This window comes from Paroedura picta, chromosome 5 (genome assembly GCF_049243985.1).
Source record: "Paroedura picta isolate Pp20150507F chromosome 5, Ppicta_v3.0, whole genome shotgun sequence".
NCBI lineage: Eukaryota > Metazoa > Chordata > Lepidosauria > Squamata > Gekkonidae > Paroedura > Paroedura picta.
The window spans coordinates 51,239,485-51,263,473 of NC_135373.1; the positions used below are offsets into that span (position 1 = coordinate 51,239,485).

At 43.3% G+C, this 23,989-nt stretch overlaps 1 protein-coding gene across 4 annotated transcripts in view; it reads right to left on the reverse strand.

Annotated features, from left to right (window-relative positions):
* Positions 1-21,930, reverse strand: part of ELAPOR2 (endosome-lysosome associated apoptosis and autophagy regulator family member 2) — a 37,936-nt gene extending 16,006 nt beyond the window's left edge. Inside the window, exons 1-10 of one of the 4 annotated variants that reach the window (XM_077337868.1) lie at positions 21,645-21,930; positions 15,584-15,704; positions 13,909-14,101; positions 12,682-12,829; positions 11,177-11,263; positions 9,036-9,141; positions 7,047-7,199; positions 6,626-6,714; positions 2,796-2,976; positions 1,885-2,013 (exon numbers count right to left, since the gene is read on the reverse strand). In XM_077337868.1, the coding sequence (XP_077193983.1) occupies positions 1,885-2,013; positions 2,796-2,976; positions 6,626-6,714; positions 7,047-7,199; positions 9,036-9,141; positions 11,177-11,263; positions 12,682-12,829; positions 13,909-14,101; positions 15,584-15,704; positions 21,645-21,791 (1,354 nt within the window). In that variant the 5' untranslated portion in view covers positions 21,792-21,930. Of the gene's footprint in view, positions 1-1,884; positions 2,014-2,795; positions 2,977-6,625; positions 6,715-7,046; positions 7,200-9,035; positions 9,142-11,176; positions 11,264-12,623; positions 12,830-13,908; positions 14,102-15,583; positions 15,705-17,375; positions 17,652-21,644 lie in introns of those variants that run through there. The other 3 variants (XM_077337869.1, XM_077337871.1, XM_077337870.1) reach the window with 3 other exon arrangements.
* Positions 21,931-23,989: the final 2,059 nt, after the last annotated feature.

Consider the following 23,989-nt stretch of genomic DNA (forward strand, 5'->3'; position numbering starts at 1 on the left):
CATTTGCTCCTAAGGGTAATTCAAGATGTTGGCTATGTCCTTTAAAGCCCTACATGTCTTGGGAACAATGAATTAAGACCATGGGAGATGTCCTCCTGACTGTCACACCAATTAAAGATGCTAATTTGAAAGAGGGCCTTTTCTACAGCTGCCCCACAATTATGGAACAACCTCCCTAAGGAGGTACATTTGGCCCCCTTATTGTGAATCTTCATGAAGCAATTGAAAGCTGTATTTAGGATGGCATTTTGCTTGATTTAGCTTTAATTAGTGGCAGTCCTAATTGGAGTTTTTAAACTGTGACTTAGATGGGCACTATAATGGTTATTTTACTATTTTATAAGCCATCTTGATTTCCTCAAGGGAGAAAGACAGCTAATAAATGTTTGAAATAAATTCCAGCATTTTTAAAATCACAGCCTAAAGAACTAATTTAAAATGAAAAAGAAAATTAGAGGCACAGAAGGAACACCAGGCAGCAAACCCTTTAGCTGTCTAGCCTTATATTAAATTTAATTCTACAGTACCAGGGAAGTGGAACAGTGTGGTACAGCTCAATGTTATCATATCTCGGAAGCTAAACAGGGTTGCAGGTGAATGGGAGAAAAACCAAGGTAGTCTCTGCAGAGGAAGTCCATGGCAAAGCTCTTCTGCATCTCACTTAAGCACCTTGCTAAGGTCACCATAAGTTTGCTGCAACTTGACAGCTTACTTATACAGTGTCATCAATATGCATGATGCTTTACAAAGTACAAGGCTTACTTAAGTCCGGACTTAAAAATAACACATTTAAAAACAATCAAGAAAGGAAAATATAAGTCCTCTGTTCCTGACCCTATCTAACCACAGAAGATAAGACACAAGTTCTTAGGTTTGGCAATTCTGTCACAGATGTTGTCAATAATTTGTTTATTTATTTATTACTTGACTTTATATACCGCCATTCCCATTCGGGCTCACGACAGTTTACACAATAAAAGAATAAAATACAATAAAACCCCTTAAGTACATTTACATTGTTAAAATTATTAAGACTAAAAGATGGCGGCAAAACTAATAAATCAATTTATCCCCTTGACCAGCCAGGCCACAGTCTTGCTATCCTACTGATGAGAGTGGGAACAGATGGACACAGTGGAGATGGGGGGATCTCGGATTGAATGGTGGGAACCCACCCTGGCCTCAGCCATATGCCTAGCGGAAGAGCTCCGTCTTACAGGCCCTGTGGAAAGTTGACAACTCCGGCAGGGCTCTAAGCTCTTCCAGGAGCTCATTCCACCTGGTTGGGGCCAGGACCAAAAAGACCCTGGCCCAGGATGAGGCCAGGCAAGCTTCCCAAGGGCCCGGGACTACCAGTAAGTTCATACCCACAGAGCGAAGAGCCCTGGGGGGGGGCATAAGCAAACTAGCGGTAATGCAGTTAAGCAGCACCCAGACCGCATATAGCCTTAAAGGTCAAAACCAAAACTTTGAACTTGATCTGGAAACAGACTGGCAACCAGTGCAGGAAGTCATCCCATTTACTATTCCAGGGCTGGCCAAACTGTGGCTCTCCAGATGTCCATGGACTACAATTCCCACAAGCCCTTGCCAGTATATTCTGGCAAGGGCTTGTGGGAACTGTAGTCCATGGACATCTGGAAAGCCACAGTTTGGCCACCCTTATTCCATTCACTGATCTGAAGCTCCATTTGAAAATCTGGTGAACCCGTTTCAAGAGAAGGGACAGCTATGATTGTTGACCCTGCAATTAATGGCCACCAGTTGTGTCATGATAGTGTCTTGTCTCTCAGGACCCCTGTGAGATCACAACTGAGAGGAGAAGACTTGAAATGAGGAGTTTTCAACACAGTACTTCTTTTCCGACCCACCACGGCAGCTCACCATTCATCCCATCACAGTTGGCGTTACCGACATTGAGACACGAGGTCTTCATATTGCGAGGGAGAACATTCCACCACTTGTATTCTAATCCCAGAGCTGGTTCAGTCCCCGTAGGGCAGGGCTTGCACTCTTGAAGAAGAAATTAACAAAAAAGAAATGTATAATCTAATCCATCTTCAAAGAACAACATTTTAGTAGATGAAGCACTGAACAGATAAGAATGAACAATTCTCAGGGGATTTTCTGCATCAAAAATGAATGCAAAAATTGCAAGCTGACTTGGATGGCCCAGGCTAGCCCAATTTCATTAGATCTGGGAAGCTAAGCAGGGTCAGGACTAGTTAGTACTTGGATGGGAGGCCTCCAGGGAAGTGCAGGGTTGCTGTGCAGAGGCAGTCAATAGTAAGCCACATGTGAATGTTTGCCTTAGGAGCTATAACATGCCGCATAAGTATATGTTAAGTAAAGATGTAAAATATTCCCCAAACTGAATATTACATAATTCCAATTAGACAAAGGTAATTGGCAGACTACAGAAGAGTCATCAAAATGACCTTCTCTCTGGAACTGTGTCTTCTGAATTTTTATTATTTGGGTGCTGATCTTGATCAACATTTTCAACACCCAAGTATTTTGTAATGGAAATAGTGAGAATTGTCTAATTGGAAGCATGTAATGTTCAGTGGAAAGTGTTATGGTGGTTATCATAGTGGTAGTATTGCACTTGGGATAGATATGTAGTAATTTGGTTCCCACCTGTCCCTGGTCAAGCAAGTTTCTGAAAAACATTTTCAGTGGTCCATCTATAAATATGCTAGGAGAAGATGCCTTCTATCACACCGTCCTTGAACCACTGAATAAAACCCAATCAACTGCTACAACAGAGTTCTGATAACATTAAACTCTCATACCCCAAGTTCCATCAGAAAACATGTCCTGAGGGCAAGGAGTGCAGAAGGAGGAGCCGTTGTTGTAGAAGCCCGGGTTGCAAGGGGGACACTCCTTCCTCTCTCCAGAAGGGGGCAGTGCCACTGCTCCAGGAAGATCCTCCCTACAGATCTTGGACTCTACCCATTTGTACATGAGCTGAGTCTAAAACAAATAAGGCACAAAACAAAATAAAGTTTTCACTAGACCTGATGTTTAAGTGCCTGTCACTTAGGGCAGGTACAAGAAGGTTGGAGAACAGCAAGAGAGAAAGGAAGGAGTGCTGCCAAAAGGGAAAGGGTAAAAAATAAAGGCAGAACTTACAGTCGCAAATGAAATCTTACATAAAAGAGACATGGAAAAATGGAATCAATTAACCAGTATATGATAAATGAATAGTCGTAAAAAAAATGTAATAATAATTTTTAATGAGTATTTTTTTTGCTGTCTAATGGTACCCAGAAATCTGCCAACTGAGGTGGGCTTTTTCAATCACACTAAGAGAAGCAACAGAAATAGCAGGGGATCTTGAAGATCTACTCTGTTTGCAGAGGTACTTTTGTTCTGGAAGCAGGGATCTCCCCTACATTCAAGATGATCTCTTCAATAGTCTTCCCTCAGGAGAAGGATCCTACTACTGGGGAAAAGCACTTCTGCTAGCAGAACAGATCTATTGGATTGAGCCCCTACTATTTAAATTAAAATTTTCTGATTGCTTTAGACTCGGTTTGCAAACACCCTTCCTCTGTCAAGTGAGCTACAGTACTGCTACTATCTTAAAGGATTGCTGTGGGCAACAAGTATAATAGAAATCAATATAACTATGCATTTATCTGATCTATGGAATAGTTTCAAATTATTTTAAAATCCCTTATTAGATCAGTCACTGGACCATACGGTACAAATATGAATACTGCAAGAAAACCAATTTTAGAAAAATGCTTGTATCATTTTTTTTAAAGGGGGCATAACATTCATCTAGTTGCATAAACAGGCTTCCATTCGAAGTCAAAACACTTGCTGTTACTCAGAAGAAACTAATCATTCTAGCATTTGTATTGCTTTCTCTAAGATAAAATAGGAAGCTCCCTGCTAGATAGTCAGCCTGCATGCTAAGGGACTAATCTTACCCTAGCTTGCATTAAAAGACGAGCAGCAAGAGAGGTTCATGAGCATGGGATTGTGAGACTGCATCAACAAGGGAACCTATGCACCAAAGAGAACAATTACAGGGGAAAGAAATTATGTTTTTCAGATGGTAGATTACTCCAAAGGATATTGAGAAAACGGATAAAAACTATAAAGGAAAATGCTGGAAAGATCAAGCTATAGATGGAATCTTTTACCATATGTAGTGGGTTTCTAAAAAGTAGAAGGAAATACGTATGAAAATATAGAATATATTAAAATTCAAATTCCCTATAGAAACTAAGAATATGCTATCAGGAATATTGCCTAACAAATTACCAAAAGTTATGGAAGAGATATTTGAATATATAGTGACAGCAGACAGAATCATCAGTGAAGCAAAATGGAAATCAGATGTTTTTCCAAGCTTAGAAGAATGGGAAAATAAACTTGCTGACTATGCAGTAATGATGAACTTAACAACGTATTTGAGAAACAAATCAATTTGAAATTTCAGGAGAGATGGAATGTTTATATGCAAACAGGAGACAATAAGAATAAGAAACAATTTAAAAATTGTATATGAAAGTATAACATACATAAATATATTACAGTGCATTAGCAGAATATCAAGGTATAATGAAATGGATTCTGAACGAAAATATATTTTCTTTTTATTTGTGAGATATATGGCAGATTTTCTTTTGTGCTTGACTTGAGCATATTGAAAGCTGTGGGCCAGTGTCTGGAAATGATGAACTGTGTAACACAGAAGGTGTAGTGGTGATAAAATTAATAAGATGGTTGTGAAATACATCAGTTGTGAACATGGTTCTCACATTGGAATTTATAGAGTCCTCCAAATTCCCTGCTCATATCTCTAATACAAGCTTATTAAGATAAGATAAGCCTACTAAGAAAAATAAAAGTAATTTCTTATTCTATAGTAATTTACTAAACAGGGGAAATTTAAATCTTGGCAAGATATCAGAGATGAAGGATTTAATATTCAATCGGTTCCAAACTATAGAAAATAATGAATATGGAAGGTGGAGCCTTAAGATAGAAGACAGAATTTGAACAGATGATTACGAAACAAAAAATATTATTAATTCAGTGTTGAAACAGAATAAAAACAAGTGAAAATGTATGATTAAATGGTTGTAGAATTTTAGTCATTCCTGTGGCAATGGGAATGAAAACAGGGTAAAGAAATCAAGTTCACAGCCAGTCAGACATTAAGAGAAAACTGGTAAAAACTGTTCTTCAGATGCTATACTACTCCAAAGAACATTGAGAAACTGGACAAAAACTACAAAGGAAAATGTTGTAAATATCAAGAGATAGAAAGAACTTTTTATCACATATTGTGAACCTGCAAAAATAATGTGCGGGGTGAATTGAAAGGAAATCCATGGGAAAATGCAGAACATATTAAAATTCAAGTTTCCTATGGAAGTGAAGAATATGCTATTGGGAATATTACCTGATAAACTACCAAAAGTCTTGGAAGAGATAATTGAATATATGGTGACATCAGCTAGAACTATCTATGCAACAAAATGGAAATCCGATGTCTGCCCAAACTTAGAAGCCTGGAATAATAAACTGGCTGAATATGTTGTAATGGCGAAACTGACGTCATATCTGAGAAACAGATCAATTTTGAAATCTGAGGAAAGATGGAGAATTTATTATGAAAGCAGAAGATAATTTCAGAATGAAAAACAATTTAAAATAGTGCCTAATTTCATAAAGAACTGGAAGTTGAATAATAAGATTTTTAAAAAATTTTCATCTTCTCTTTAGTATGCGATATATGATGAACGTCCCTTTTGCCTTATGGTATAATAATATCCATGATCATAGTTAATATGTTAATGTGGCTATGTAGAGGTGATAAGATGTTTAATATGGAACAAGCAGTAATGCTGAAAATTATAATACAGTAGAAAAATAGATTGCTAAAAACATTTGAAGTAAGAATTATTAATTATATTAAATATTAATTATTGCCAAGATTCTAAGGAGGAGGAGATGGGGGAAATTATTTGTTTTTTGCTTATCCCATTTTAAATGCGTAGAAAATTTTATCTATATCTAAATCCTCTTTTTTCTGTCTATCTTTTTAAAATAAAAATACTTATTAAAAATAAGGGAGCCTCAGTTACTGAACAATCTGGAATTCATGTAAGCAATCTGGGGGCTCAGTTGTGTTGGTATTTGTGAGATCTGTGGTGTACATGATTCAATAGCTTACGAAGGATATCCTACAGGAGGCATCTGGGAAGATGTATAGTTAGTTTATTTAGACCAGGAACTTCTTGGTGTTTTCAAATAATCACCTGTGTCCTGATTGGTTCAAAGCAGCACAAACACCAAGAAGGAGAACGAAACTGCAGACAAGTTGCATGTCCCCAGATGGAAGGAAGCAGGGACAGACAAATCATGCTGGAGGACAGAAAACTGGAGAACTTATATCTAATACTTCTGCAAGCACATCAGTTAAGAGGCATTTCATTGACCAGGATCACGATTTTGTAAACAAGCCCAAATGTTTTTACTTAAAGTTACACAAACCATCCAAGCTGAAAGCAGAAGCAGAATTCAGAAATTCCTGGCTAATATTATCCACAAATATTTGCAAAGGGTCCACACGGGTGATCTGGGATGGTCCACCACTCACCTTTCCATCCTGATCACATGGGGTGTGTATCTGAAAAAAGTCCTTGTTGGTGCAGGGTGGTCGCTCCTTACAGTGGCTGGAGCCTTCATCTGAAAGCAAAATAGAAGAAAATAACCACTGGGCTCTGGGGAAAACAGCAAAGAAAGTGCATCTGCTACAGACCCAATTTTATAGAGCTCTTTCCCGACAGAAGCCCTTGAATGCTTAGTGGTGCTGAATTCCAGTCAGGAAGAAAAGGACTTGTGGATTGTTTGCCCAGCATGCTTCTTTTGCTATTATCTTCTTAAAATGAGTTGTGGTTTAATGCCTTTGAAATAATGAGGCATGATAGCTATCCCATTCCCACATACGAGATGAAACGTGGTCACCAATGACAACTGGGGGCACCAGTCCTTTGCACTCAGCTGTGCACATCCCTTACCTGCATAGTGAGTTTCTTCTTGACACTTAGTGCAATTCTTAGCACCCAGTTCCGAGTACGTATTTTCAGGGCAGACCTGGCAAGCGGACGAGCCAGTTACATTGCTAAATGTACCAGATTTGCAGGGAAAACATTCAGAAGTATAGGTCACGCCTGTAATACAAAACAAACACAAGCTACAGCAATTCAACGAGGGACATTTTCTGCCACTTCACAGAAGAGCCAGTGAGTAGAGGAGTAAATTCAGGTCCTGATACAGTGTCTATATAGAATCCGAGAGCTCTAACGTAAGGGTCTTGCATATCTGATCTCACTTTTACACTCACCTCAAGTCACACACAAGATAATTCTTGACAATCCAAGGATTAGAGATTTTGTTGAGGGTGGGGGAGGAGCAGATAGAACTGAACTAAGCCCCAGGCCATCCACTACCTACTACTATGTGGAAACAAACATCAACTGCATAGAGTACAGCTGCCAACTTCAGGTCGGGAAATTCCTAGAGGTTTAGGGGGTGGAGTCTGTGGGGGTAGGGTTTGGGGAGGGGAGGAACCTCCGGGGGCGGGGGGTAAAATGCCATGGAGACTACCCTTTAAAGCAGCCATTTTTCCAGGGGAACTGATCTCTGTCATCTGAAAATCAGTTAAAATTCTGAAAAACCTCCAGGATTCACCAAGTATGTTGACTACTATATATTATATATGAGAGCCTCCACTTATTGTTAGCTTTCCACCATATTCTGCTTATTTTAGGATTGTATATTCCTGTGTGTCCTGCTTAACTGTCTTGACAACACTTAGAGGTCTGGCCATGTCTCAGAGGCGTGCCTGGGCATATAAATGGTGCAGTTTCCAGCAGCAAAGCAAAAAAAAAAAAAAGTGGGGGGGTGGGAGGCAGTTAAGCTGACCATGGAGCAGAGTTCTACTTCAGGCAACAGAGTGGAAAGTAATTTAAGGAACAGTACATTTGGGGCATTATACAACAGTTGCCACCTACTAGTTTATGAAAAGGCCAATACGGGGGGGGGGGGATCAAGAGAGGAATGAATAGGTTGGAGCCATAAATATACTGTGTGACTCCATCTGGGAGTAGCAATGTGAAGATCCACACATACCATGTATTTCTATAACATTGTACCCACAAAGCCACCAGCATGAATTTGTCATAGATCTGGTCAGCTGCACCGTTCTTGTGAAATCAGAATTTTCATTATCAGAGAGCAAAGGGTGAAGTGTGGCTGAAGTAAATACATTCTTACAGGATACGTGCCACAAAATCAAAATATTTGTGTGCATCTGAAAGGCCCATTATGCACGGCCACCAAAACGGCGATTTCGGGTCACATGGAAAACGCGGAGGGGGAAGACGCGACACACACCGGTTATGCACGGGGCGGGGCACAACGGCGACAAAACCCAGAGTAACCGATTATGCACGCGGCGATTTGGGCGCCACTTCTGGTTGTGCCGCGGTCACCCGGAAGCTGTGCTTTCTTCCGCATTTCACTAACGCGGCTTTTTCGGCGGCATGCACCAAAGCTGCAGCCGGTTGCAGCCGGCACCGTGCGTTGTCCGTGATTTTAGTCGCCGCCATTCCACCCCGAATGTGCACTAAAACCCCTGTGCATAATGGGTCAAAATGATGCTAATAAATACCCCCCCTCCCTTGTTGGTCTCTCTGCTAGTCGAAAGGCTTCCCATCAGAGGACACCATCTACCCAGCCACTAAAGCATCCAGTGAGGTGCTAATATCAAGAGACTGGACCATTTCTCATGTCATTTTAAATCTGAATTATCCTCTCCAGATAGAAGAGGAGGACAGCCTGGAAGTACACAACTTTCATGTTTTATAGCTTCTCCCAAAATTAAGCAGTTCTGTTTTTTAAAGAACTGTGAAGCGCAAGAGATAGTAAGTGGCTATACAATGCAGAAACACACTGTTTAAGCAGTTCAATAACTGTGATGCAATTAACACTTTCCCATGGGATACCTTCAATGGTGATGTTTTTCACTAAAACAGTTTTCACAGCTTGAGAACCCATAAAGATTCCTGTTGTTCTCCAGTATAATATATTAGTGCCTGATTTCAGAGTCACCTGAGAAGGAAAGCGAAAGGGCAATAAAAAGCTTGTCTGAGCAGAGAAATGGATAGACCTTGCCTGAGTTGAGAAACAAACAGCCTGGGTAGACCTGCAACAGCACGTTGCTCTGATGATTTAATTGGAACAGAACAGAGATTAAGAATTTACCTTCACTGCGATGGTGGAATCAAACCAGGACAGCATCACCCCCTCAAATGGTAGGAGAAGGTTAATTTTATTTGCCTTACTCATACAATTCCGTATTTCCATAAAATGAAGCCCGCAGCTGTTTCCAGCGTGCAGACAGGTTCACTGGGAGACTCTGGTTTGAAAAGCCAGGCTGGAATTGTCACACACTAACAGTGACTGTTTTGACTTTTGTGGCTAACACAAAACGTAAACACCAGTTAATCCTTGCTGCAACTTCCAAGGGGCAAAACAGAAAATACGGTCAAAAAGAGGCTGACGCATAAACTTCTGAGTAATTGTACCTTCTTCTTTGAAGAACCTTCTGACCAAACAGCCCGATCAAACATACTGTCAATTCAGGTTTTTTTAAAAAATTCCCTTGCCATATAAACTGTTCTGAAGGAGTGCCTCACCTGTTTACTTAGTTCATGAGTCCATTCAAAGATTTGAATGTAAGATAAAACAGATTTGTGCAAATAGAAGGAACAAATCTACCTGAGGTCATACCAAGAGAGGCCTCAGTTTCATCTATTTCTGGATGGGAAGTGTATTTTCAGAGAGGGAGAGAGGGAGAAGGACCCCTGGGAAGGACCCCTGGGATTACTTGTGCTGGAGAATTGGACAGGAGAAGTTTCTCTAAAGTTACTCAAAGCAGATTATACATTGTGAATCAGAACACTCAGCAACTACACTCAGTAAGATGGAACCTTCACACCACTCCCTATCTGCCAATGAAAGGTATATGGTGGAGCAATGTGATGTTGAACAGAAGGATAAGCTTTCTGAACTTGGCATTAACAAATTTTATCGGTTTGGGTTCCAAGGCTTCTAAAATTGGGTTCCAAGGCTTCTAAAATTCTACCTATGTTTGGGACAACATATGTTCACATTCAGCTCATTTCCATAATAAATATCACTTAATCAAAAGTACATTTTCAGATAACACACACACTAAACTGGACATTCAACATTGCTACAGAATGGATGTTGACTCTAGCTTTTGATGTAATAATTCAGAGCAGGAGATGTCAGTTATCAAGACTATTCAATTAAGGAAATACTTATGCATGCTTGTATTTTCAGTAAAAAAAAATATTGTTGATTAGATTTGCCTGTGTCCTGTTTAAAGTTTGTATCTCCAGTATCTGGCATTACATTTTATGGCACACATGGCCTGGCCCGACCAAATGATATTTATGTCACATTTGAGCCTTATAACAAATGAGTTTGACACCTCCATGTGTCATGTTAATACTGATGCTATGCCTGTTCTTTCTGAAAGCTCCAATCTACTAAAATTCTAAAGCACTCAGTATTAAATGCTGATTTTGTTGATTGTACTACCTCACAATGCATAATCCTGTGAGAAAAGTGGCTTATATATGGCCTAAATAAATAAATAAGTGATGTGACCAGAGTTCCATGGTAGCCATAAGGTGGGGCTGTTGATATTTCCTTTATCCTGAGCTATGCCTCCAGCCTCTGCATATGACCTCTGGAAACAAAACCTTGACTAGAAAATGCACCAGAAAAGAAGCTACCAACTAAGCAAGCACAGAGAAAATAAAAGCTTAAAAAAAACACTAAAAATCGACAACCAGTCTTCTCACAATCTTTTCCCAGGTCTTCTAGAGCAGGGATAGTCAACCTGTGGTCCTCCAGATGTCCATGGACTACAATTCCCATGAGCCCCTGCCAGAAAATGCTGGCAGGCGCTCATGGGAATTGTAGTCCATTGACATCTGGAGGACCACAGGTTGACAACCCCTGTTCTAGAGGACGCACAAGCTGTTCTGAGACAGCTGGTGAACTACCTGCATGAAACCCCTGCCAGAAAGCAAACAGGCCAAGCCATACTCACAGAATGGAAGCCCCATTCACCATTGTTGGTTAACTTCATCCATTTATCACTTGTGGAGTCCATCTCTTGGCACTGGTCATTTTGAACCTGTTGATTGAAACAATAGAAACAATCAAATCAGGTTAATTTTCTGTCATTCCAAAGCAGCAACAACTTCATCATGTAAAGTGCTGTCATATCACCCCTAACTTATGGTAACCCCAGCAACCGTGTTTAAAGGCAAGTGAAAAGCAGAGGTGATTTGCCACTACCTTCCTCTGTAGAGTCTCCCTTGGCTGTCTCTCTTCCAAGTATCAACCCTACTGAGGTTCTGAGATTTGACAAGATCAAGCTATACCATGCCACCTTCCCTTCCAACAGAAAGGTTTTAATGCTCATACTAACAACATTGCTATAGCTTTGTAAACTGTTCATAATGTTACTGCCTAATAATGCATACTTCAAACAGATCTGAGTAATTAATTCAGTACAGTTTTGATTCGTCCCAAAATGATTCGGGTATACCGGAATCACCCAAACCTCAGTATCGCTATAGGGATTTGAGTTTGGGTGATTCGAGTATGGTTGAATCGATTCCAGAACCAACCACTTTGCCAGTAGAATAGTAAGTGGTGGGCCCACTTCATTCTGTCAAAAGTTTTGACAAAGAATACAACAGATCCATTCCATAACTCCAAAAAAATTTAAATAGATTTTAAAATTCAGCAGACTCCCTGGACTACACTCAGTTGCTACCTCCCAGGCTCCAGCTGATAGAGCAGTTAGCACACAGAATGCAAGAAACTCACAGCTACCTGCCCGCCTACAGTGACCCCAATTCCATGCCCAGATGACCCCTCCCCCCCAAAAAACAGAACCCCTGGCCAGTCTGACCTGGAAGCAACCCACCTCCCTACCCCAAAGTGGTGATTGGTATTTCCCTGGGCATGCAAGAAAGGGCCACAAGAGCCAAGCACCAACACAGTCCTTCTGCTCATCCACTCACAATCTGATTAAGTTCACAGAATCTTAAAATGCTTCTGGTCAAGCTAGTCCCAGAATCCTGACCAAGATTCTGAGCTCAGAAGCATCCCTAGCAGGAAGTGCTGGGTTGGTAACTAGGCAACCCTAAGCATTCACATGCATCCTGAGGCCCCATCTATACCTCTAAGCAGACTTGTAAACTGTTAGTCAATTCCTGCCTGAAATTCAGTGCAATGAGCTGCAGATGCAATAACTACTTCAAGGCATGGGAATATTGCCACCACCAAATATGCTCAAGCAACACCAGTCATCATGGACGCAGACACAGCTACTCCCTCCTGACAGCATGCTAGGTCAGCATTGCAGCTTATTTGTTTTCTAGATTCCTGTCCTAACTCTCAGCCTAAAGCAGTTTTGTGCTCCCTCTGCGGTGATTCAGAGTCTCCACTTCCCCCCATTTATTCCTTTGGAGTCCTATACATACTGATATAGCACTTTTCCAAATACTGCTTCTTCAATTCATTGCACAAACTGGCCCTTACAAAAAACTCAAAGATGATATTTTTGTCAATATATTGGTATTCAAAGGTGACAAAACCAGATTTCTTCAGGAGCACAGTGTAGATCAAGGCAACGGTGCAATCATCCCTGTTTGACTCAATATAATTCCCACGAGGATTCCATGAAGATCTAAACAAAAAGGAGCAAAAACATGCCTGGTTTTAGAAGGCAGGCAATTCCATAGATGGTATGCTATTGAACAAACCAGAAAGTAAGAGGAAAATCTATAAAATAAACTTTTTTTGTTTCTTGTGTTGTGAGTCAGCGTGGTGTACAGGTTAAGAGTGATGGCTTCTAATCTGTTGAGCCAGGGTTGATTCGCCACTCCTCCACATGCAACCAACTGGGTGAACTTGGGCTAGTCACAGTCCTGATAGTTCTGTTCTCATACAACAATCCAGTCAGGGCTCTCTCATCCTCACCTACCTCACAGGGTGTCTGTTGTGGGGAGAGGAAGGGAAGGCAATTGTAAACCACTTTGAGATTCCTTCAGGTAGTGGAAAGCGGGATATTAAAAACCAGCTCTTCTTCTAGATCACTGCTCTCCTACTTGTTATTAAGGGTAAAGAAGGTTACAACCAGGTTTTATCAAGGGGAGAGGGAACACCATTACCATTTACCTTAAGCTCGGCTAAGAGTAAATAGTGCCAACCACTGACAGGCAGGTAAATAAACATTTACTTGACCTCCTTCACAGCTGTGCTTGGTGGTGATGTGATGGGAAAGTGTGGTATGGACAGTGGTCCTCAATTTATTCCCAAATAATCCATACCACCATTGGGAGGACAGCAGCTCAGGGCTCAGTGGGGGTATTCTTGCCAGAGATATTTTATCATCCACTCCTTCCACCCGAGTAACTTTCAGCTAGTTGCTCCCTCTCAGACATATCTGCCCCATAGAGATGTCATGATGCTAAAATAATAGCCCACTACATGCCACCTCCTGTTTCTTCTCATTGTGTCCCCCTTCTCCCCTTTTGTCATTTCCTCAATAAGATTAGCTCCAGTGAATGGTACAAGAGCACTTGGTGCTGTTGCATTTGTCCAGGCTAAGGAGATATGATCCCTGTCAGTGCCCAGGCAGAAGGCACAAGAAAGCTGCTCTGGGAAGAGTGGGATAGAAGAAAAACATTTTTAAAAAACAGCGGATCAGTTGCACTTTGCAGAAGAGGATATCCCTGGTCATGGAAAAATCCACAAGGGTCTTACTTGCTGCAGCTCTCTGCTTTATTCCCTGATCCATCTGCAGAATCCATGTAAGTGGCCACGTTAGTGAATCCCGCTGGCAGATCATCCCACTCAACAAAATGGATCCCACTTCCCACGGAGAAAGTTCCTTCAGGACATTTAGTGCATATCTGGTTCTTCATTTCTAGATACTCCCCAGAAGCACACGAAAACGCTGAAAAAGCAAACAGTGATGGCCAATTATTGGCACCAGAAAGTAATTCATTATGAACTCCAACAATTGCTTCCTAACAAGCATATTCATCCATCAAGACCTCAATGATGAAAAATGCAAATATGGTATCTGTATCACCTTCACAGTACTTGTGTTACCTGTAACATCAACTAGAAAAAGAACTGTGGAATTAAGACTTTTGTTTCTGTGGGACAATTAGTAGAGAACTCATTCAGCATGGACAGCGGGTAAAAGATGGATTGTCCAAGAGCATATTATGGACACAAACTACAAATCATTCTCACAGACCTCACATGCATGATGTAACATAAAAGAGCACACATTTGCATAACAGCCTTTGGGTACATACAATAAATGTTATCGTATCGTATAGTATCATTTGCATAACAATAATACCCACTGATGTTTTCTGCCAAATATACACGTTTACTTCTTTTAACTGGGCCGGCTCCAGTATCTGTTGGATTGGAAAGGGCATGGATCCAAAGATCAGTGAATGGGAACCCACTGAGAACATCCATGCACCTACCTTGCTCCATCAGTTTCACTATGTTTATCTGCAAAAACCTGGCCTGGACCTGGGCAGCAAGAAGGCTGATAGAGAGGGGGATGGTGTCATGGACCAGTCAGCTCCGGCAGAGCCCAGCAATGCAAATAACTCCTCTGAGGAAAAGGCATCCAACAGACGCTGGCAGGGGCTCATGGGAATTGTAGTCCATGAACATCTGGAGGACCACAGGTTGACTACCCCTGGTGTAGGGGATGGGTTGACTACCCTTGTTATAGGGGGCAGGGTTTGGAGTGTGTGGATGTGACATCTGGTGTAGTCTAGAGATTGTTTGGGGGTGCAGCCAGGCACCAGTGTCTGCCCGTGCAATTGTCCTTGGGGTGCTTAACTTGGGAGCAGCTGGTGCAAGAATTGGCCTTGGACCAGACAATGTCATCTATCTTCTGGGAGAAGAGAGTCCTCGAAATGTGGGGATGTATGACATGTGGTGGTCCAAACCTTATTTGGGATGTGGAGGTATGGGGTTGTACCAGTTCCTTATTCAAATCCTCTAAAAAAGCTTGTGGCGTCAGAATCAGTTTCTGGACTGGGCACCCTCTTGCAGGGGACAGTCTCTGGTGTGGAGATGTGTCATAGTTTTGGGGCACATCCAGCTCCCCCTGACTAATTGTGCGATTGTCCTAGGAGCACCCCACTTTGAAGCAGAGAGAGTTCTCCTGAACATGGGGGTGCGTGATATGCACAGTCCAAAACTTATTTTGGGGTGCAGAGAGTTTTCACACTCTCCTCAATGTTTTTGGTTAATGAGCCAGTACAAGCCGGCTCCAACATACCAGTGGGCCAAATAGATATCAACTTGATGCACCACAATCATGAAATAATACTTGATTCAGCAAGCAAAACAACAAGGAAGTTCTATACAAGAGTTGCAGCAACAATATAGAAAAACATACTGCAGTCTTTCCCTTTGATGGGATCAGGTAAGCCAGAACACTCCACATCCCGATTTGGGACTGCTACTCTCCATCGGGATCCACTGCTGTCACACTCGGTGTATTCAAAGTGGTAGTCCACCTGCAGGCAATTAAACATTTCCTTCAGTTCCCTCATATGCATCAAGAAACCCCTTATCGAGAAAAAGCATCTGTGAACAAATAGTGAACTGCCAGTTTCTGGGCGGATACTAGGTTATCATTAGAGTCAGACAGGTGCCGCATACAGGAAATTACTTGCTATAAAGGCAGACCTGCAGAACATGGGAAAAAGTCGATTAACTGTGCTTGGTTTGTCTCAACACTGGTGCTTATTTGTACAATGGACTCAATATCTTTTGTTTCCAGGTGTTTTGATACAACACACATGACTGCTGGTTAGAAACTGGTTAGTTCAGTCATTCTCAACCGGGAGTCCCCAGACCCCCAAGGGTCCATGGGGGGGGGTCATGAAGAGATCCGTGGCCTTTCCCTCCCTGCCTTAATAGACACTGCTCTAAATGTTGCGAAGTCAGCATGCTCGCTGGGCTTTCAACCTCTCTTGGATACTGGCAGTTTCCCATCAGTCAGTTTGTGGCTCAAAGGCTCTTGTGACTTCAGTTCCTGCATTCTTCCCACTACAAGTTTATTCTATGTAGCACTTGTAACAAATGCTATGGACCCTGAAGTTCTAGGGACCTCACATGCTGCTTTCTCAGCGCCACTAAATGGGGTGGCAGGCAGCCTGCCAGAGAGCACATGCGCAGAGAACTTGCACACATACTTCTGGCGCTGAAAAGACCAGGATGCAGCGGCATGCTCTGCCCCACTGGCTTCAATTAAGGCAAGGAGGCATGCTGCCTGGTCAAGCTGCAGAGGAAGTGAGTGCCAGAGGAGGAGGTGCCAGAAGGGGAGGGGAGTCAGATGGCCAGATAGATCAGAGACAGAGACAGAGACAGAGACAGAGACAGAGACAGAGACAGAGACAGAGACAGAGACAGAGACAGAGACAGAGACAGAGACAGAGACAGAGACAGAGACAGAGACAGAGACTGCTTGCACACTGAGATTCTTTCCCACAAGGACAGCAGGAAGCCACTGCAGTAAAGAGGCTCTTCTCCTGAACCTTGCCTCTTCCTGTCTTCCAGCAGCAAGCTGCTTTGGCACAAGAGAGGCTGGCTCCAGCTGTCCTCCTTCTCCACCTCCTCCAGGCTCGCCCAGGGTCCAGTAGCAAACGGCAGCCTTCATGCTGAATCCTCCCCCTTCTCCTGGCACACTTAATCATCAACCAAAAAAAGGTGTCCCCCCCACCCCTTTTCCTGGTAGACCTTATCAATGACAACACTCCACATAAAATGTTTTTTTCTTTTTCTGCTAAGATGTTCTTGCCTGTTTTCGACACATGGCTGTCTGTCCTAAGCACAAATCATACAATCTGGGATGACATGAGAGATACCCTGGAGAAGCAGCAAAGCAGAGAAACCTGTGGTGTTATCTCCCTTGCATAAATGCCGACATTGTCTGAAAAGGCAGAACTAGATTATTAATATGACTTCATTGATGACAGCCATTCCTTCCTCTTCCTAAGCTCCTGGCCCTGCCCCCTACACACACACACTCACAGACACAGAATGCTAAGGCTAGGTGCAGATTGGCTACCATGGACTGTCATTCACACTGTTCCTTTAGAGTAATAAGGAAAGTGACGCAAGTAAGGAAGAACAGATTGATGATTCAGAGCAGTACAGTAAAAAGAGCTGTAAGTAATATTTACCTTGCCAGGGAAGAGCACCATGCTGGATCTCTCTGAGTCTCCTTAGGCAGAGGGCAAGTCACTGCAATATTTGTGCATATCCTGACTCACAGATAGCCGAGGAAAGTTCACACTGACTTATAACGAGCCAGATCTTTAGTTCTCCTAACTTGGTACTATCTACTCTAATTGGCAGTGGCTCTCCAGCTTGCCAAGCAGAGGTTGCCTCAGGGCAGTGAAGGGCGGGTGCGTTCTGCATGCAAGTCTGGGTGGCAAGCTGGAGAGGCTGGGCTCCTCACAGGCTTGGCTTCTTGAGGCAACAGGACCTGCACACGCTGGGAGGAGGGTGGCCGGTCAGTCGGTCCAGCCTCCTCCTCCACCCCACCCCCTGCCAGGCCTGCCATGGCTCTTCTCCTGTGTCACAGATGTCCTCACCAATCAGACTGGAGCACTTGCCTTCACCTCAGGCAACCTTGCTGATTTCAGCTTGGCTTCTTAGAAGAACGTGTCATTGCCCACAGCCGTAGCTGTCACCTGAACGGTCCCCGCCACTTTCACTGTTCCTAATATTTATTTTAAACAGTCTTTTGCATTACAATGTAGCAGCATTGTAACACAATAACCATATTTTTTTTACCAAAAAACATCTGGGAGCAGGGGGAGGCAATCAAGGGCACAGAATAGTGAAATGAAGGGGCCCAATTAAAAGAAAATTGCAAGCAGGCACCATTTCTTTAGGGAGGCCTCTGATTTATGCTCCACATATGTACAGCTTTTAATAAATTTAAATAATAATAATAATGGAAAAGAGTAACTATAGGGCACCTTTCTCTTGGGAGGGGGAGGGAGGATGGTGATGAGGCAAGGGGCATGCCCAAAGACTCAATAGGGCAGGCACAAGAAAAAAGCCAATTGCATACATTTCCACATTGACCAGCCCCAAATTAAACCCTGCTTGAAATGACAAGATCTGATTTTCTGGGAATTCTTTTGCTGTGGGGCAAGTGAAGGGGAAATTTGGTTCTGTTCCTGAAGAAGCATGTTTTAGTGCAGAAATGAATGAAGAAATCCACCCTTTAAAACTGCAAATCAGTCATATCACTAGTGCAGAAACACTCAAAGAGGATAACAGCAAAAATAGTTTCTGTGTACATAGGTATATGCAATAATACAATAATATGTCAATCAAAAATTCTAAGTCCTGTTTATTATCCAATCCTTGGAAGCCAAAGAAGAAATTCTCTATAATGCATGCTGAACAGGATTCCAGTATAAGAAAGCCTGTTTCATAACCTTCTTCAGCAGTATTAACCAAATATCAGGACATTAGTTCTCAATGACACCTGGCTCACACCGGCTTGAATCTCACCTCTTAACTGCGCAACTCCCTGGAGGATCAGTGGATATTTGAATAATATCTCCTGCAGAAAAATACCTCCCATATTTATTTATTTAATTTTTGTATGGTGTGTGTAGTGTACCAAAGAGATCCAAGAATTGTCTGGCAGCCAGCCAAGGGGTTGTTTGCCATTTACTGGCTCTGCATCATGATCCCTATTTTTCCTTGGAGGAGGGACATCCAAATCCTTGAAGGTTTCCCATCCACATACTAGCTAGGGCCAATTCTGATTAGTTTCTGAGATCTGGCCTATCCAGGTCGGGTCATTGATCAGATATTTAGAATGCATTCAAGATTTTCATTCAAAAAATAACATACTTCAAGATATGCTGGTTTGCTTCACTCATAAGAAAACACGAGACACAATACTAAAGAAGCAAAGAGAATCCCCATTTAAAGTAGCAGAAAAAGAAGTGCAGATCTTTCAAGATCCACCAGTAAGTCTGTTATGGAAAAGGAAAGATTTTGACTGTTTGAGATAGATTTGACAAAAGAAGGAAATAAAATAACACAGGAAAATATCATTTGTAATGGAGGAAGTAATTAAAACAGAAGAGTAAGCTAAGCTATTGGCTGAAGGAATGCAAGAGGAAGATCCACACAGAGCAGCCATTCTTAGCTTTTTACCATTGAGAACCCCCCGAAATATTCATTAGGCTTTGAGAAATTGCAAAAGTGGTACAATCATGCAGAATATGGTTAGGAAGCATACCTGTGTACATGCCCACCCTTTCCATATATGGCCACCTGATAAATGTTTAACAAATTTTAACTCCCACCTATTCAGGAAACCCTTCCCGAGCAGTCAAGAAACCCCAGGGTTTCATGAAACCCTGGTTGAGAAAGCCTGACATAGGAACTGAAGGAAAGGCTTCAAGCAACACAACGTTCATCTAGGAGCTTAAGAGAAGAAATAAGCATGGTATCAACATTGGGACACGATGGATCATTTAAAATACTATCAGCAATCAAAATGAATATATTGCTTAAGAGAACAGAAGAGGGAAGATTGCTTAAGAGAACAGTTGAGGGGCTGTTAAATGGTAAACATATGAAGCAAGGGACTCATAGTTTGGCAAAAGTCCCAAACTCAAAGGAGAACATGACCCTCTGTTTGCCTCACTGAGTTTTTATAATTACTGAAGTAATAATGTATATATTGATTTATTCTATGACAAATCATTATTCAGTTAGAAACAGAAGAAGTAGCAAAATGTATGAGTAAGTGGATGCAGAATTTTAGAGAGCAAATACCTATGCATCAATGGGAAAAGAAATTAAGTTCCCAGCCAGTCAGGCATTAAGAGAAAACTGGTATAAAATGTTTTTTTTTTCAGATGGTAGATTACTCCAAAGGATACTGAGAAAGTAGATAAAAATTACAAAGGAAAATGTTGGAAAAGTCAAGATATAGATGGAACTTTTTACCATGAGTAAAGAACTTTTTACCATGTGTAAAGAACAAAAAGACATGGGAAGAAAATATTAAAATTTAATTTCCCCATGAAAGCTAAGAACATGCTATTAGGAATAATGTCTAACAAATTACCAAAAGTTTTGGAAGAAGTATTTGAATACACAGTGACAGTGGCTGGAATCATCTATGAACAAAATGGAAATCAGACTTCTGTCCAAGCTTAGAAGAATGGGAAAGTAAACTTGCCAATTATGCAGTAATGACGAAATTAACAACTTGTTTATTTGAGGAGAGATGGAGTGTTTATTATGCAAGCAGGAGACGAACAGAATGAGAAACAGTTTAAAAACTGTAAATAAACATATTGCAATGTATATAAATGTATTACAATAGAGGTGCAGATTGGGAACAAGTTTTTAGTATAAAGATTTAAGGGAGTGGATTTGAACAAAATATCTTTTTATAACATGCTTTCTTTCTAATTTATTAGAAGCTGTGGCTAGTATGTAGAAACGATGATATATGTGACGATACAGTTAAAATTCATCACATGAAATTTCAAATTTCAAATGTTTGAAGGAAGGACTATTGTATTTTGTGGAGAATGTCTTGACAATTGTCATGAAGGGGTTGTTGGGGAAAATATTTACTGTTCTGTACCCTGTGGTGTATAATGATTTTTGATATATGTGACTTGCTATGTAATCCCTTGTTTTCTTTTGTGTCCCTTATATATCTTTATACACACATATACACGCACATATGCAGATAGATGCATGGATAGGGGATGACAGACAGACAGATTTTTCAGGGAATAATTGAGGGGGGGGGGGAATTAAAAACTGCTAGTGCAGTTTTAATTTGTGTAGTCGCCTTCGGAAAGTCTCAAAGGATGCTGGGAAGCAATCCCTGGTTGACATTACAGTCCCAGCATCCTCAGCATCGCTACCAGCCGGTAGCCCCTCTTGTTATGCCGCCCCGTAACACAGCCGTGACAGCCAAACAGAGGGCTCCTCTGCTCCCAACCAGGCGCACGCAGGAGAAGGGGGCATTAGTTTGAATAGTCATGATATCACACGCATTCTGCGCCACCGCGCCTTCCAAGCCCGCAAGCGGCCTGGGAGGCAAGCTCCAGCGGCTCGGGGATCTGGACCAGCGGCGTCCGCAGGGGGGAAGGGTTAATCCGGCTGCCCACCTCCTCCGCCTGCGCTCCCTCTCCCTTCAGAGGCCTGTCTCCGCTCCGGGCACGGGCTCCAACGCGCGGCCGCCCTTCCCCGTCCCCGGCTCTGCTTCGCTGGGGAGGCCCTTGGCAGCCGCCGCCTGCTGCTGCCAAAGGACAGGAGCGCTCCAGGGACCCCGCCCGGGCGGCTCGAGGGGCGCATTCGCCTTCCCTGCCGCCGCTTCCCTGCTCCGGCCGCCCCAGCGTCGCCACCACCACCACCACCCTCCGCCCGCCCCAGCGTCCCTCGCTCACCTCCCGGCAGGGGGGCCAGGGGCGGGGGGGCACGGCCGCGGCCGCCTCCCGCTGGCAGCATATCAGAGCCCAGCTGCACAGCCAGGCGGCCCAGCTGCCCGAGCCCCAGCGCCGCCGCCGCCGCCGCCCCCCTCCCGGCTGCAGCATCCTCCTCCTTCTCCGGGCAGCCTCGATCCACCTGCCGCCTCTCGGGCTGGGCAGCCGGCAGGCAGGGTGGCAGGAGGACGGCAGAGCGCAGGCGCCAGGGGCTGCCTCCAGCGCCCCGCTCCGGGAATGACATCAGGCGGCCGCTCCTCGCCCGACGCCGCGCTCACAACGGCCCGGGCAGGTGGGCTCACGCCTTTGAGCCGCCCTTTGCAGAGGGAAGGGCAGGCTCAGATGGGCAGAGAGGAGGAAGGGGGGGGGGGAGCTTCCAACCGATGCTTTTTAGCCTTGGCATGACCCATGCAGAGCTCATTTCTGAAGCAGCATACAAACTGGGTGTGGGACCTCTGGGAAAAGGTTGCAAAGCTGCCTCTATTCTGGAGAACTGGGTTTGTTTCCCCTCTACTCTACTGTTGCCAACTGGGTGATCTCAGGCCAGTCACAGTTCTCTTTGGGCTGTCTTGCAGAACAGTTCTCTCAGAGCTCTCTCAGCCCCACCTACCTCACAAGGGTGTGTGTTGTGGGGAGAGGAAGGGAAACGTGTTTGTAATCCACGTTGGCACTCCTTTGGGTAGTGAAAAGCGAGGTATTAAAAACAGCTCTTCTTCTTCTGAGGGACTAGTGGCTCAGCCAAGATGCTGAAGAGACATTTGAATGAGAGATTTCCTGGGTTTGCAGCTGTCAGCCTCTGGACTATTTCAGGTGAACACTCAATGGAATGCATTGCTTTGAGACTTTTCACTGCCTTATACACAAAGTCCACTGAATGGCCTGGTGCTCTGCCTTACCTGCCCTGCAAGGTTGTAGTGAGGATTCTGTTGCAGCAGGGAAGATCTCGAGCTGTGTGAGGAAAGCGTAAAATCTAATAAATAAAGTAGCCTCCAGCAGGCCATTTCAAAAAAAGAATGCAGCATTATCACATTCTCCCTCTTGGGGCCAGTGCTCCCAGATAACTAGTTTTTCCTCTGCCTAACAATTCAAGGTATGCAGATGGACTCCTCTTTCTTCCACCACCGGCATGTCTTAGAAGACACTTGCAAAACAGGAAAGAACTCCCGTCATTGTTCACCCATGAACTTCCAGGGCTGACCCAATGGTCTCCCAAGCCTTCTTTCAGGCCCAGTGCTGAACATCCTGGCTGAGCCCCTTGGTTGCAATGGGTTCCGGGGGCTTAAGGTTACAGGTGTGACAGACAAGGCAAAAAAAAAAAATCACCTTCCAGGGCTGCTTGGCATTGGACTCAATGAACAGGTGTGCTTACGTGTCTCTCCCATGAGATTTTAACAGTGCTCTAAGGCTCACAGAAATGGCAGTTCACATGCCTGGTTGGTCATTTAAATTGCAACACTCCAGTAGGGTCACTGACCTCCAGGTGGGGCCTGCAATTCTTCCAGAATTATATTGATAGAGATCTACTCCCCTGGAGGAAATGGCAACTTCAGAGGGTGGATCACACCAAGCACCCACATCTCCCCAATCTCTGCCCCCTACACCAGGCATCATCTCCAGATCTCCCAAGAATGGCAACTGGGAGCCATGGGGAGATATTCCCGACTTCATGAGATGGAAAGCTCCTGAGTTTGGCAGCCACAAAGCTGCTTGTGGGGAAAGCTTCCTTGTCCAATTGTCTTTGATATATCTATGGTGCTCAAGAATGTCTTCAGTTTGAAGAGAGAGGTGACTCTTTCATTTGCTTTCTCAGGAAATCCGCACATAGTGTTTCACCTGCCAGCTATGTTTGCATGGCTCTGCAGTGACAAGGAGCTGGCAGTCTGCCCCAGTGCTGTGAAGGCAGAACAGTTCTGTTCCCACTTCTTGAAGCAGCTGAAGAGAGGAAGTGAGTGGGACTTGCAAGGAGCACCTGGTCACTATGTATGTAGCCTATATATGTGTGGACGTGTGTATTTAAAAGCATGCTGCTTTTTCATGGCCTCTAGATTCTCTTTCCTTTAGTATTGTTTTTTAAATTATACTGTCTCCTCCAGCCAGTCTGAAAACTGATCTGCCCCCCCCCTTTTGTTTCTTTCCCCTCTTTGCAAGCCTATAAAGAGGAATCATGTTTATTTCTGGGGTTCTGATGTTGTAGCCACGACCCCCTTAGAAGGGCTGGGCATCTCCCAGACTTAGTGGAAGGGGGCCACCTCCAGGCCAGGCTGGTACTGTGGCAGGGTGATGAGCACTGAACTAGGCCAGGGAGCAGT